Raw genomic sequence first — 15,377 nt, forward strand, 5'->3', positions numbered from 1 at the left:
ATCATCTGTCTCACCAAACTGCAAGTCTGCCACATTACTCTGACTTATCCCAAAAGGTACCCTGTGTGGTACACTATATTTCACCAGGGTCTGTAGGAGTCTAGTCATGACTGGCGCACCTAAATGGAAATGGGGTACCTTTTGGGAGGCCTCCTAACATTTAACCTCCGCAGTTGGGAAGGGTCAGAGGTCAACTAGTGTGCAGGATAATGAAACAAGAGTGCAGTGTGCTGTGTTCGGCTACGAAGAGGCATGTATTGGCCGGGACATTAATGGCTCATATTTGGAAAAACTGATTCTTCAATGAATGCATTATTGTTATGGCACTAACACGTATTGATGGTTAAAATATGATAATGTAGTATTTACTTTAATTGCTATTTTTCAGACTAGTGCTTGGCTGTGTGTTTTACATGTACATTTTGGACAGGTGAAAAGGTTTATCCCTGAAAGCGTTGGAATTATTCGATGTTTGTGTTAATTTGTTCTTATTTGCTTAAGCACTATTGATTAGGACAGAACAAAATGTTTTTCACTAATAATTAGATCTGAAATGAAACTCTTTCAGTTGTATCTCTAAAGAGGTCTCTGTAGTTTCTGCATGCGTGGAATGTTATTTTGGATAAGTAAATGTCACTAATGTAATGGCTGCCTATTTAAAAAAAAAAAAAAAAAAAAGAGTCTGAGGAAACGGGTGTAAACAATTCTCCCCGCCTTTTTCCAGATTTGGAACAGCTCATTTAGAATTTAGAACGCTCACATTGACCCCACCCTCCCTGACGCACCCACTCACTGGGAATTAAAGGAATTATCACAAATTATGGGGAATCGACGTTTGTTCCCCGGTGAGAGCACACTGTAGAGGTTAAGTATGTCAGCTTTATGTGGAGCACTTGCTTTCCCTGTTTGTGAACAGATGTTAGCACTGCAAGAAAGATTTGACTTCTAATTTCTGCTGGGGTTTAACCCTATCTCTGCACTAAAGCTAGGACACTCAAAAAGCCATTACTCAACTGTGACTCAATGAGGCTTTGGATTTATACCGTAAAGGTCACATTACGTTACAGGTTCAACGAAACTGATCACCTCTGAATACAGTTAAGGGCAAACAGAAGAAACACTTACACCCTTTGACAGAAACACACATGGCTGCAGTTTGCTTCTAATTGCCCCATTCTTGGCTAGCTTTTCCTATCAAACAAAATGCAAACAAATGTCCAACCAGCGTAGGAACTGGAATCAAATGTGCCTTGGCGTCTGAGCGCTGAGGTGTTTTAAAAGCTCTTTGGTGTTCACCGAGATGTAGCTGAGCGTCAACAGCATCAGCAAGTCCAGCGGTTTAAACAGTCAATAATTATTTTCCACAGCCAAACACAAACGAACCGTCTCAGAGGTCATCACTCTTAAAACAAATTACTTTTTCGTACTGGAAGCTGAAAATGCGCCTCTAATTACCTCCCACGTAGCAAGCATCCTGTCAGCCTCACAGTGTTGCACTGCAGGGTCAAGCAGCGCTGGACTTTTAACGTGAGTCAAATGATACGTCAGTGGAGGAGGCGAATAAACAAGGAAAACAGGGAAGATGTGGAACGCTGACTCTGGATGAGATTACAGAAATAACGTCGGAAGTGGTTCGTCGGGCCGACCAGTCTGAGGACTTCCGTTAGCCAAGTCACTGTATCATTCTGTAAGAGCTTTGCCATTTGTGATGCCGGCCTTTGTGCGGTGTAAGTCATCTGCTACCATGGCTGTGAGATACCCGGACAATTCCGATACATTCCCAGGTGTTCTGGAAACCGTGGATGGAACGTTCTGGATTTCCTGCTCATTCTGCGATGATTACAGTAACCCTCCGACCGGGATTTGCGGACAATGTTTCAGAAAATGCTCAACCCTTTTTAAATGAGACCCAGTCCTTTTTGTAACACACTGACAGCCTCGAGCTATGCGCACTTACAGCCGTGTGTAGTGGCGTCATTGTACACAGAATATACACTGTATGCGAACTGTTTAATGTATAAATTTGTTACGATGTCACACTGTGCATACTGTATATGTTACCGTCTGCCGGCAGGGTCCTCAACAATAGAACAAGGTGCAGCTCTTTATCAGTCCAGCAGCTGCCTTCTCTACTTACCTTTGAATCCTTTGAAGGTCCTCATCTGGCTGAGTTCTTGTTGTTGTTGTTGTTGTTGTTGTTGGGGTTTAACCTTGTTTGTTCCCTTCTCCGCCACATCTTTTGTTACTCACAAGGCCAGTTGTGGCGGTGAGCGTCTGATAACTTTATTGGTTATTCATTGATCAGGCCTGGAGGCTGGAACAGGCTGTCAGAAGGATCCCAAAGAAATCAAAGAGCTTCCTTCTATGTTTGTCTTCCTGCCAATACCACTCATTCTCAGTCTTCCAGCGCTGATCAGGCGCTTTTAATGGACTCATCCAGATGTTACGTTTAAACCCTTACTATTGGATGTGAACTCGCTCCACGCCCCCTTTTTGGTGGTACTGGCTTGTTAGTTACTCGCTCTGGTGGTTTCAGCTAAAAGACTAAAAACGCTGTCTGACACAAAAGAAATGTGCTGGCAGACATTTGTCTTTTCTATTTCCTCACATTTGTAGACAGACAGTGATATGCACAGATAGAAAGAAAGAAAGAGAGGGGGATGAGAGATGAAGGAAAAGAAGAGACAGACAGATGAAGGGTAAGGGGCTTCAGGTTAGAGGTTGGGGGACTAGGGTTAGAGGTTGGGGGACTAGGGTTAGAGGTTAGGGGACTAGGGTTAGAGGTTAGGGGACTAGGGTTAGAGGTTAGGGGACTAGGGTTAGAGGTTGGGGGACAAGGGTTTAATTGTGACATAGACTTTAACATTGCCCCTTAAACTAGGACAGGTTTATGCAGGTCTGCACTGCCTCTTATTGCAAATTATCAAAGGTATTGGCAGGTAGACAGAGAGGCGTGGAGGCAGAGTGGTATGGAAGTATAAAGGCAGGAGGCAGGGAGGCATGGAGACAGAGAGGCAAGGAGGCAGGGAGTTATAGAGACAGGAAGGCATAGAGGCATTGGGGCAGAATGCCATGGAGGCATAGAGACAGAGAGGCATGGAGGCAGAGAAGCAGGAAGGCATTTAGGCATGGAGGCAGGGAGGCATTGAGGCAGAGTGCCATGGAGGCATAGAGACAGAGAGGCATGGAGGCAGGGAGGCATTGAGGCATGGTCATTGAAGGCTCACTTGGCCTTTCTGTCTGGATGGGGGCCTGGTGGTGGGGGGAAGAGGCGACTAGGCTATCATACTGCCAAGACTATTTGTCCTAATCAGTGACACCCATTTACCAGAATTGCTTAAAATGAACTATACCTCATACAGAAATCATAAATTTTACAGACCATCGGTAAACCTTTCCTTCCTGCGCTCCGATGGGGATGGTGAGACATGCATCGAAATGATAAAAAATGATTTGCGAGGGAAAGCTGTCACACATTTATCAGAGAAAAGGAACATTATTTGCTAATTTCCCAGCCTGGCTGCTGACAGAGTGCTCGGTCTTTTGGACACACGGTGGCTGCAGTGACCCTGTCTGTTATTAGTACAAGCTGTTTTTCCACTTCTACTTGTACAAATAATTTGTATTTATTTTATTTATTTATTTTTGGGGGGGGGGCTGCTTCTCTCTGACGAGCCATTTTTCTATCAGCGTACGACACCTCTCTCCATCACTTTCTCCATTTCTCCGTCCCTTCATTTCCACTGCAGAAGATTCTGACCAAAGCTGGGCTCTGTCTGTCTCTTGCTCTCTGTGGATTTGGCTGGGCTCGGAGATCGGCCAGAGGAGGGCTGATAAATCACAAAGTTTTCTTGTCAAGGTGAATCTATCGACTTCACTGCACCAAAACTGACGAAATGTAGAGGAGAGGAGACAGCCATTCATCATCTAAAAAAGGACAAAGGGGTCATCTCGTCGCTTCACTCAATAAGGCAGGACAGAGTTGGAGGGATGATGTTGAAATGTTCAGGATCTTTTCCGGGGCTGTGGCCTCAATGGGCCCTGTGACTGGGCTGCCATGATCTTCTGGCCTTAAGAACACAGGCACCAGGTCCAGACAGACTAATTGTAGGAATTGAACAATTTCCTACGGATTTATCCTGAAAGTACGCGGAACATATTTTGCTCTTAGTTACTTTCGCTTGTAAAGCTCTGATTTAAAACAACAACATTGTTCCTGTTTATATTCATATTTTGAAGATCTACTTAAAGATCATGACACACAGACTACACCCCCCCAAAAGAAAAAACAACAGCACTAACAAAACACTAACCAAACGATTGCTTGTTGAATGCTCAGATAGCTTCTGTATCCGTAAGATCTCTGCAGTACAATCACTCCCATCAGGCGCCTTTCCCCACCCCACCGACTGAGTTCTGCCTATCTCCCTCTCTCTGATGTGGGTCTAGTCGATCTGATAGTGATACAGCCACTCCTTACTACTTCCCCTAACTAAGGGCTGGACTTCCAGTCATGCAGCAATTAGCTATCCAGCCTGGCCCAACTCTAAAATACTCTGCACTTGTGTGTAAACAAATAAGAAATAAATAAAAAAATCGAATAGCTGTTCGCTACTTGGCTTATTTATCGCTTCCCAGAACCTCTTCCTGTGTGGAAGACAGGTCTAAACCTCTCCCTGTGTGTAAGACAGGTCTAAACCTCTCCCTGTGTGTAAGACAGGTCTAAACCTCTCCCTGTTAGAAAGACAGGTCTAAACCTCTCCCTGTGTGTAAGACAGGTCTAAACCTCTCCCTGTTAGAAAGACAGGTCTAAACCTCTGCTTGGCTATGGCCAGTGAAGTGGGGCCCTTGTCTTAGATTAGGGGGAGCAAATGTCTTGGTTTGGGTGTAGTGGATGTACTTTTCTCTCTTGCTACACCTTCATCTACTTCCACAGTCATCCGACAGCTTCTTTTACATTTTTTTTCAGGATGATGGTTGAAATCTTTGTCACACCTCTTTTTTGCTATTTTAGAACGACTTGATAATGTAGCTTTAAATAGGTTGTCCTTTCTTACGTCAGGGACATTAGTCCTTTACAAAGATAGGCCAGATGGAAGACGGTGTTCAGGCGTCTGTCCTCAGTCTCCTGTCCTCCTCCCTGCTCCTGTCCTCCTCCCTGCTCCGGTCCAGCCGAACACTAGCTGGCATCCTTCCAAATGGCTCCCTAGTCTCCCTCGCTTAGTCTCTAGGGCACTAGGGAGGGAGCAGAGGGGACGAAGCCAGCGCCAGCCTCTGTGATTGGAATCCATTGTCAAATTTATTGAGAAATGAATGAGAAAAGCTGCCAGGTATTGACTGTAGGAGGAAAACACAACTCATCCTGAATGAGGAGGAAAATGCGGCAATAATTTAGCCGGCATCGATTTATTTTCTCAGCCACCCTGTCCATGTATTGATCTTCATTTTACAATATTAATTTGCACCTGCGATCGGCTGCGAGAGAGAACCAATTTGATTTAAATTTCGGGTGGCTGGTTGTTAAGCTGTACCACTGTAGTCTGAATCGTTGAGGCAACCTAAGTATCTACCAGGCTTTTTATTCTACGTTGGTACAGAAAGATACTTGTAATACGAGTGCCCCATGTCCCCTGTCCGTGACACTTTAACTGTCTGTTGCTTTTTCTGTCTGTGAGTTTGTCTGTCTGTCTATCTTTCAGTTTGTCTGTCTGTCTGTGGGTTTGTCTGTCTGTCTGTCTATCTTTCAGTTTGTCTGTCTGTCTGTCTGTCTCTGTCTGTCTGTGGGTTTGTCTGTCTGTCTATCTTTCTGTTTGTCTGTCTGTCTGTCTCTGTCTGTCGATCTTTCAGTTTGTCTGTCTGTCTGTCTCTGTCTGTCTGTGGGTTTGTCTGTCTGTCGATCTTTCAGTTTGTCTGTCTGTCTGTCTCTGTCTGTCTGTGGGTTTGTCTGTCTGTCAATCTTTCAGTTTGTCTGTCTGTCTGTCTCTGTCTGTCTGTGGGTTTGTCTGTCTGTCAATCTTTCAGTTTGTCTGTCTGTCTGTGGGTTTGTCTGTCCAGAATTCTCTCTCCTCCTGTCTCAACATGATGCCTGTATCGGTTCAAAGTTCATGAAATTTCTATGAGCATTGATCTGTCGCCATTGATTTTTTTTCTTTTGCTGCCAGATCTTTGAAATTTTAATTTCCGGGGCATCTGAATTTCTCTGAGATGAAATAGTATCCTGGGAGACAGTTGAAAATATAAAATATATAAACGGTAAAGTTATCAACTGTGTGGGAATGTATTTTTTGAATTAAGTGCTTTATGAATAGGTTTGTATGATGATTCAGGCCACTGTAATGGGACAAAACATTTTAATTAGCAGGAGTAATTTTTCTCACTTTTGTACCTTCCGGCCTTCCATTTAAAACCACAGATCAGGAAAAATATATTTTGTAACTGTTTGTTTCATGTGGAAAAGGTATCTGGTGAATTCGGCAGGTCGATGTAGCTTCAGGGGTCAAATCATTTCATTTCAGCAATCACCTGGTCAAGTTCACCTAGTTACCTATCCCTGGGACCTACAATATGTTCAAAGTGATATAATTGCTATCGGCGTTTCCCTCTTGCGATCCAGCAGGTTAATCTGTAAACGACTTGTCAGCAAATGGCACTTTGTCACTGGAACCACGACACCCCCTCTTGAGGAATGGCTCTGTAGCAGAGCAATTTGACTTTTCTTTATTTAATTGTTACACATTACAGTGTGTTCCTTTTATATCAGTGGTAAGTGCTGAAGGATCCCTGGCAGAGGAGCCTTGTATCACAGCATCGATAGCTTCTGTCTGTGGGACAGTATTTATTTTAGTATCCTTAGTTTTTGGTCTGTGGGACAGTATTTATTATAGTATCCTTAGTTTTTTGTCTATGAGACAGTATTTATTATAGTACCCTTCGTTTTCTGTCTGTTGGACAGTATTTGTTATAGTATCCTTGGTTTTTGGTCTGTGGGACAGTATATATTATAGTATCCTTAGTTTTTGGTCTGTGGGACAGTATTTATTAAAGTATCCTTAGTTTTTCTGTCTGTGGGACAGTATTTATTATAGTATCCTTAGTTTTTGGTCTGTGGGACAGTATTCATTAAAGTATCCTTAGTTTTTGGTCTGTGGGACAGTATTTATTATAGTATCCTTAGTTTTTGGTCTGTGGGACAGTATTTATTATAGTATCCTTAGTTTTTGGTCTGTGGGACAGTATTTATTATAGTATCCTTAGTTTTTGGTTTTTGGGACAGTATTTATTATAGTATCCTTCGTTTTTGGTCTGTGGGACAGTATTTATTATAGTATTTTGAGGTTTAGATCTGTGGGACAGTGTTTAATCTACTGTAGTATTTAGAGGTCTTGGCCTGTTGGACTGTATTTAGCATAGTTTTCAAGGTTTAGGTTTGTGGAATAGATGTTTGGTACAGCCTTTCAAGGTTTAGGTTTGTGGAATAGATGTTTGGTACAGCCTTTCAAGGTTTAGGTTTGTGGAATAGATGTTTGGTACAGCCTTTCAAGGTTTAGGTCTGTGGAGTAGTATTTAGTATAATATTTCAAGATTTAGGCATCTGGGACAGTTTTTGTGTTCTCCTTTGCTTCACAGTAACAGCTTGCTAGCTACGTCTCAGTTAGGCTTGACAGTAACAAATGCCTCTCTGGTTGGCATGGGTTGTATTTCAGGGCCGGCTCAAAGAAACAGTAATTATGAGGGTGGTCTGTTTTCAGCGAGGAAAAACTAACTGAATTATTACCAACGCATGATTGGGAAGTAGCAGGAAGATGATCATTATTTAAATGAAAATGGAACTCATTTATAGTCTAAACCCAGCAGCTGGCAGGAGCAGACAAACCCTGCGGCTCAAGTCACACCCTATTCCCTATTTAGTATGCTTATTTTACTGTGGCGCCTTATGGACCCTGGTGTTAAGCAATGCACTACATATGGAATGAGGTGTAATTCAGGATGCAGCCAAAATGAATTCCTTCCTGTTTTTTTTTGTTTTATCATGGCAGTCAGCTCTTTCAGGAGAAAGAAATTTGAGGAAATGTAACCTGTGTTTCTATGCCTTCTCTCTCGTCTTCCTCTCTCGTCTTCCTTTAGAACCCCCTTTAAAACAATGGGCTCCCGGTGTTAAAAGACACTTCCCGTCCGTGTTTTGGTTCCAGAAACTCCCTGATGGAGTGGGTTGAGCACAGAGCATAGGCTTGGAGCAGTTAAGTGTAATTAGACAAAGTGATAGCATGCTGGGCTAGCAAAGATACACATATTCTTCCTGAGAGGGGCAGACCTACGCCAAGGACTGGCCAGTGGAATGGAAGACAATTATTTACTTCCTGAGAGAGGCAGACCCATGCCAAGGACTAGCCAATGGAATGGAAGACAATTATTTACTTCCTGAGAGAGGCAGACCCATGCCAAGGACCAGCCAATGGCTGTTGGTTGGAGACACTGGCCTACATCTCTGTACACAGAACTCTGTCTACAATACCGACCCCCAAGTGGTGCGCATTCTGTCTACAACAGTGTTCTCTAAAAGAGAGAGAGAGAGAGCTCTATTAAAATATAAAGGGATGGAGAGAGAGACATTGCACAACGAACGCCGCTCGTTTACTGACAGGGCCGGGGGACTGTTTCAGTCCAGTCAGTATTCCCACAGTGCCCTTTTTCTGTATACCAGTGATGATGATCTTCATCCTCGGCTGTGTGGTGAGAAGGCCGCCCGGGCAGGGCCTCGTCCCGCTATGTAGCCTGGGAACACGCCTGCAGTAGTATGCTCTGATTGGTGTTCAGAGTAGCCACACTGGAAGGCCGCTGTCACATGGCCAGTGACACGGTTTTGTATGTACGTGTCTGATGTATTTCAACGTGCAGGGAGACAACGGAGGCTACTGGTAGATTTTCTCACGTGTTCTTCAGTCTCTTGTTCTTACGGTATGATTCTCGTATTCCGTAATAAAGGATAGTTGCTGTAAAGCAATCTACCATTGTGTAGGGGGTCACTTGTACTTTCTGTGAGAATAGGGTCAAAGATTTCCGACATGTTTTTGCACATAATGCATGCACACACACACACACACACACACTCACACCCACACACGCGCATGATGTAGCAATCATCTAAGATTTTCTTTTTTCTGTTGTAAGGAACCAGCAGATCCTGTTCTAAATGAGGTGTGCTAAAAGTAACTAACTTAATGACCCCAATCTTACCTCGTTCAGTGCCTCACTTTACATTAGCCTGCAGCCTGAAGGGTGTGTGTTTTCGTGTGTGTGTGTGTGTGTGTGTGTGTGTATGTGCGTGTGTGTGTTTCTGGAGTTCTCTCCCTCCTCATCTTTCCTCGACTTCCTGTCCTGCATTTTGCTTTTCAAGATAAAGACCGAACATTGATGCTCATTAGCAAGCGCATTTCCTCCTTCGTGGAATACCTACATAATTCACGACAGGCCTTGAACAGAGACGAGGATGATTTGATTTAACGCGGGGCTATGTTACAGCGATAAGCCCAGGCCACTGTCGCGTTGGGACAGTGGCCTGGTCTGGGGAAGAGACTTTACAGTGGAAGGATGCAGGCTGACCGCACCGACACGCCACGACAGACACCAGATGACCGGACAGCCATCATTATTGTCGTCCCAGGGAACCTCTTATATCCTCCAAGCGCTTTACAGACCCCTTTTTACCAGCGCCTCCATGTCCCTACCTCCCTCATTATCCTTGAGGTCAGTTAGCAGAATTGGGAAGAAGTTAGGAGATCAATACAAATTATTCTCGAGCAAAGCATTGCCGACAGTTTGGATTGCGGCATATGTTTACCCAAAACCAGGCCATTTATCTTCATATCAGTAATGTGGAGCGGGTGAAAGGTCACACAATCTCTCCACCTCATAATTACCCAGTTCTGAAACAGGAAAGTGCTATTGATTGGACCAGGCCGGGGAGCCAGGGCTGACACCGGAAGTCGGCCTGCGATTGGGGCCAGAGCCAGGGCCAATGTGCCAACTCCTGTGGATGGCTGGCACGCACAGTGTTCATGGATGTGTGTGCATTGCGTTGTTCTGAGGGTTTTACATTTCTATTCCAGCAATGAAAGAGAGGGAGTGTATTACCCTTTTCCAGGCAGGCAGTGGGGTGGTGGGGGGTGGTTCCCCGCAGCTCGCTGTTTTGTGAAATGGGTGTGGCTGAGAAGAGGGGTGGAGCTGAAAAGAGGGGTGGAGCTGAAAAGGGGGGTGATGCTGAGAAGAGGGGTGGGACTGAGACAAGGGGTGTGGCTGAAATACGGGGGTGAATCTAGTCCGTTGTTACTCAGTCTGTTCTGCATGTCTCCCAGCTGCTCTCTTAAGAAGACTTAGACAGAGAAACCAGCGCCGTAGCAACCAATTCCCTGTCGCATAACATCCCACAGAATAGGCCTCTCAAAATATGTTAATCTCTCTTTCTTCCTTGCTACTTTCTCTTCTCTCTCTTTCTGCCCCACCTTTTCTCTCCTCAATTCTCATGCTCTCTATCTTCCTCTTTGCCCCTTCTCCCTCCCCCGTTCTCCCTCCCCTGTTCTCTGTGATTGTGTGAGCGGCGGTATGGGGCCTGGCCTATCAAAAACCCAGTGTGTGTTTAGTGCTAATGAAGGATTCTGTGACCTCTCCCCGCACATTAGCATGAAATCAATAGTCCATGAGCATTTACCTCACTGACCGAGTCCCATCAGCCCCAATTTATTAATCCAAAGGCCCTTCAATGATCAACCTCCCCATAATTGATGAGAAATGGACAGTAACGTGTTGCAATTCAACTGACTCTGTTTGTGTTTGTGTGTGTGTGTGTGTGTGTGTCTCTTATGAGTGCTGTGGGATTTTTGTTATAATTGTACGGTGTAAGGCTCAGCCCCGCTGCCTTACCCAGAGTGTCCTCTGCTCCTCTGTCTCCTTCTCTATCCCCTCTCCCCTCACACCTCAGTGAGCCACGCAGCTCCCTGACACGTCTGTATATGACACGGACATGTGTCCCGGAAGACAATGGCGACAGCCTCAGATGATGAATGGGCTGCTTATGAAGTGGCTTTGCACGTCTACAATTTACATCCCACACTTAGAAATTGGACCGTGTCAGAGACAGAATCCCGCGTCAGCCTGTCGTGGGGATTCCTGTCTTCTGGATACGGGGTACGGGGGGGGGGGGGGGGTGTAGAGATGGGGTTGGGGGGTGGGGGCGGGGGGGGCGGTGTTGAGGTGTTGAGATAGGACGGGGTTGATGATTTCCCTATCCGAAGTCATGTCATGTAAAAATCAATAGCAATAGCGATCAATGATTTATTAGCAAGGAAACGTCTCACTCCGAACATTCCTGGACGGCGCGCCTGGGCCCGCCCCCTCCTGCCTTCTGTGCTCCCTGACGAGGCGTCAAGGCGGCGGCATCACTGCTGTCGAGCTCGCGTCTCGACCCCCCCCGGTCCGTCGGTCTCTCTGACGCGCGGTCGCCGACGCCCCGGGCCCGCAGAGCCGTACCGGGGCACCAGCAGTCATTGATCGCGTCATCTCACTGTCCTCGTCTCACCGTCCGTAATTGTAGCACTTCGTCATAACGTCAGCCAATTATTTGGAGGAGGCCAGTTAGCACCGCGTCTCTCTGTCTCCGTTCTTCGGACCGCCCTTCCTGTCAGTGGCTTCATTTTCCTGTCTGCTTGTCTCCTTGTATGGCCGTCTCCTTCCTTCTTTACATCCTTGTCTGATTGTGTCCTTAAATCCTTGTCTCCTTGGCTAACAGTAGCCTTCATGTTCACTTCCATTCTACAGATTGGTCAGAGTAGGCCGACTGAGCCTGATGGTGTTAATCACTGAATTACATGCTGGGGTAATTGCGTGTGTTCGTACGTGCGTGTGTGTGTAAGTGTGTGTGTGTGTGTGTTCATCAGTGTTTGTGTGTAATGAGTGATGGGCCTATTGCCGGCTGGGTAATGAATGGATGAGACAGTTCTTATTAGTATCAAAGAAAGGAGCCCATTGATTTATGTAGCGGGAGCGCTAGGAGCCCCAGCTAGCGCAAAGTCACTCTGCTGAAAATGACATCTGCATCGAGGGGGGAACTGCTATCGTTCCCCTAATAGCTATTTGCTCCTATAGCCTGTGCACAGTCCTTCAAGGCCCTCAGGCCGAGGACAGCGCACACACACACGCACACACACACTTACAGACCCACCCACACTCGGCTCTTTGTTCTCTGAGTGGATGTGGTTCCTAATAGACCTCCGCAACGCCGTTCCCAAGCTTGTTAAACACAACGTTGTGCAGTGGAACCCGGTCCTCGTTGAGATTATGATTCATCCACTAACACACCGGGGCCGTGGCGTCTTGATTTATCACACGGCACTGTTCATACTCAAAATTACAATTTGAGAGGGAGGGGTTGGGATGGGGGGGGGGGAGGGGGTCGCTGGGTGGGGAGGTGTGTAAAAGAAAGATTAATTACTATTTGTGGCCTGCAATTTCAAGAGGGCGGCCAACTCCGTGCCGAGGTAGAATGATTGTGCCCTACATCAGGATGTAGTCGGCCATTCACGGATTATTAAAGCTTTGCAAGATGAAGTGCTCCCCCCGACTCGTCGGTGCCTAGGCAATATGCCGGACCGGGGAAAAAAAGCCAGACCCGGGGATAAATTGTAGACTCACGATAGTCGGACATATGTCATCATTGCCGGTTGACTATAAATCTGCGGAGGGTGTGCAGAAAGTGGTTCACGATCCACGACTCCGAAGTGGTGACAGGAGTGATTGCTACGTGTCCCCCCCCCCCCCAGCCCCCCCCCCAGCCCCCCCCCCCCCCCCCAACCACCACGCTTCGACAGAGCCTCATTCATAATGTATTGACTAACACTTAGGATTTATTTGATCAATTATTGCCCGGGTGCCAGGCAAATAAAAATGAGTTGCTCTGATGTTCCCCCGGCAATGTCAGGAGGTTGTGTCCTGGTTCCCCCAGACGTCCTGAAGACCTCCTGCGTTTGCTGGTGTGAAAATGTTTGTATCGAGAATATAATTCTGCTGCTGTTTTACTTTTCTCACTGTGTTTGATTGTGGAGGCTTCTTGTTTCTGAACAGGACAGTGTTTTTTTTATTTTTTTTATTTAAAGTTTTGAGAATGTTGGGAATTGATGGGAGTGGTTTTTCCATGGTTTGGAGCCAACGTTTATACTCAGCTGAGCTTCAGTTGATTGGTTCAACCTAAAATTGTACAAACCTAACTTTAATAGAATATAGGTGTACTCAACAAGCTTTTTTTTTAAATGCATCTAACCTTAAGCTAAGTTGCGTCAGTCAATGAATGAATTAACTGGCCTTCTATACTCAACTCATCTCCCGGAACGACTTAGTGATTGGTTAATAGGGCTTCCTTTAAAGAGTGTTCTGTACAGTGTATATAACATATTGTCTCTTTCACTTCCTGTCTCCGTAGCTTTGAACGAGCCGACCATTGACTACGGCTTCCAGAGGCTACAGAAGGTTATTCCCAGACACCCTGGAGACCCAGAGAGGTTACCGAAGGTCAGTATATCTGGTCTGAAACGGACAGGCCGAGAGACAAACAAAACATCTGCCTGTTTATCATAGAAAGACAACAACGTGTTACAATTCAGTGCCCAGATCAGTTAGACGACGCAATCTCTTTTGGCAAGTCATCTTTATTCAGTCCAGTCACACACACACTCAGCAGGCAGTGTGTATTGTCCAATGGTACATTTGTTTGGATTCCGTGAGAGGTGCACAAACTTTCTGTGGCGGCGAAATAGTTCAATTAAGCAGTTTTCCACTCCAGTAACCAGTGGTGATTGTAATCTAAGCAGTGCCCCAGTCTGATCTGTGATTATTCCACTCTTGTTTTCCTTTCATTTTCCAAAGCTAGATCCAGTTTAATCTTTTGTTTACAAAGCTTTCCGTTATAAGTCCTTGTCTTAGCAGGTTAATAAATGAAGTCCACGCGTTAATATCCATCCGACTGCAGGGCATGGTCCCTCGGCTGGGCTCCATCCATTCGGATAGAAACAAAGAAGCGGTTAGCTGCCCGCTAACCGGCCTGGCCGCAGGTTCCCCAGTGGGTGATAGGTATCACAGGCCTGCTGTTTTGATGTGAGACATAAAAGAAAAAGCCCCTGCTATGCTTATCTAGAAAGAAAAAAAAACTGTTTTTCCGATTCTTTGATTCACTATTTCTCTTTTTTTTTAATTCATTTTCCTTTTGATGTAATCAATCGTGACTTGTAGTCCACTAATAGAAAATGTGCAAATTTTCTATTTGAGGCTTGCAGAGCGAGGGACCCTCCTCAATAGCACGTTAAAGGGTGACATTATCCCTGCAGGTCCTGCGTGATTCAGATTGTTGACCACCACTGAGCCTAATAATGAACATCATACCGATATTTGTTGACCCTCAGCGGGCTCGCTCCCCATATCATTAACCAAAAAGCAACAGCCTCCCCACCGCTGGTGCTACGATCCCAGCTCAGATCTCTGCATGTGACACCCGATGTCAACAACAAAAGAGAGTGCGCGCAAATATTTACCACGACCCAGCATGGTAGCTGCCCGTATCATTAACCAACGCTGAGTACTTTCTGACACTGCGGGTGTGAAAATATCTGTGGAGATTTCTAGTGACACTTTGAGAGTGAACTAAAGAATCCCTGCGGTGAAATCAGTGCTTAGTGTTACGCGATGTGTTTCAATCACACTGGAGCCTTTTGTCTCAGCGGACAACAATATCTGGACAGACAATCTTGTTCCAGTAAACACTTTAAACTATCTATAACCAATAAACAGGTGGCCGGTCCTCGGAGCAACCTGTCTTTCCATTTCGATGCGCCAAACCACATATGAGACATGGCTGTTAATACCACCATTAGTTACAAAAAAACAAAACAGAACCCCCCCGCCGCCCAACAACACCCCCCTCCCAAATAAAACAATCTTTGTCCGAGGTGAAACAATCCAGAAAAAGCACCTCTTTCCCCGTTCACAAATGTAGTTGTCAGCTCTTAGCATAAAGGCGAGAGGGGGGGCTTTAGTTCTCTTTTAAATTTAGATAGCCTTACCCGCGCACCGCCAGGACCTCGCATGAGGTGATCTCAGAAGCCGAGATGGGATGTAGCAGTTCCAATACACAACATAAATATTTGATTTGCCCTTCTAATGGACCCAAATGTGGAGTTCTGCAGCATGTAAATGAAAGTGCTGGGTGATTCATCATGGTTAAGCCAGCCGTCTCGGCGCGCCTCGCCCCGGTCAGAGCAACGCTCCTCGCCACGTAAAGCGGCAATTGACCCTTACATATATTCTGAATGAGGAGAGAATGGAATAAAAGCATTAGA

At 45.6% G+C, this 15,377-nt stretch overlaps 1 protein-coding gene across 12 annotated transcripts in view; it reads left to right on the plus strand.

Annotated features, from left to right (window-relative positions):
• ebf3a (EBF transcription factor 3a) overlaps positions 1-15,377 on the plus strand; it is a 102,805-nt gene that overhangs the window by 75,393 nt on the left and 12,035 nt on the right. For all 12 annotated transcript variants that reach the window (XM_013134113.4, XM_013134110.4, XM_013134114.4 and 9 more), the window contains exon 11: positions 13,469-13,557. In XM_013134113.4, the coding sequence (XP_012989567.1) occupies positions 13,469-13,557 (89 nt within the window). The remainder of the gene's footprint in view (positions 1-13,468; positions 13,558-15,377) is intronic.

The sequence above is a fragment of the Esox lucius genome, chromosome 6 (genome assembly GCF_011004845.1).
Source record: "Esox lucius isolate fEsoLuc1 chromosome 6, fEsoLuc1.pri, whole genome shotgun sequence".
Taxonomy (NCBI): Eukaryota; Metazoa; Chordata; class Actinopteri; order Esociformes; family Esocidae; genus Esox; species Esox lucius.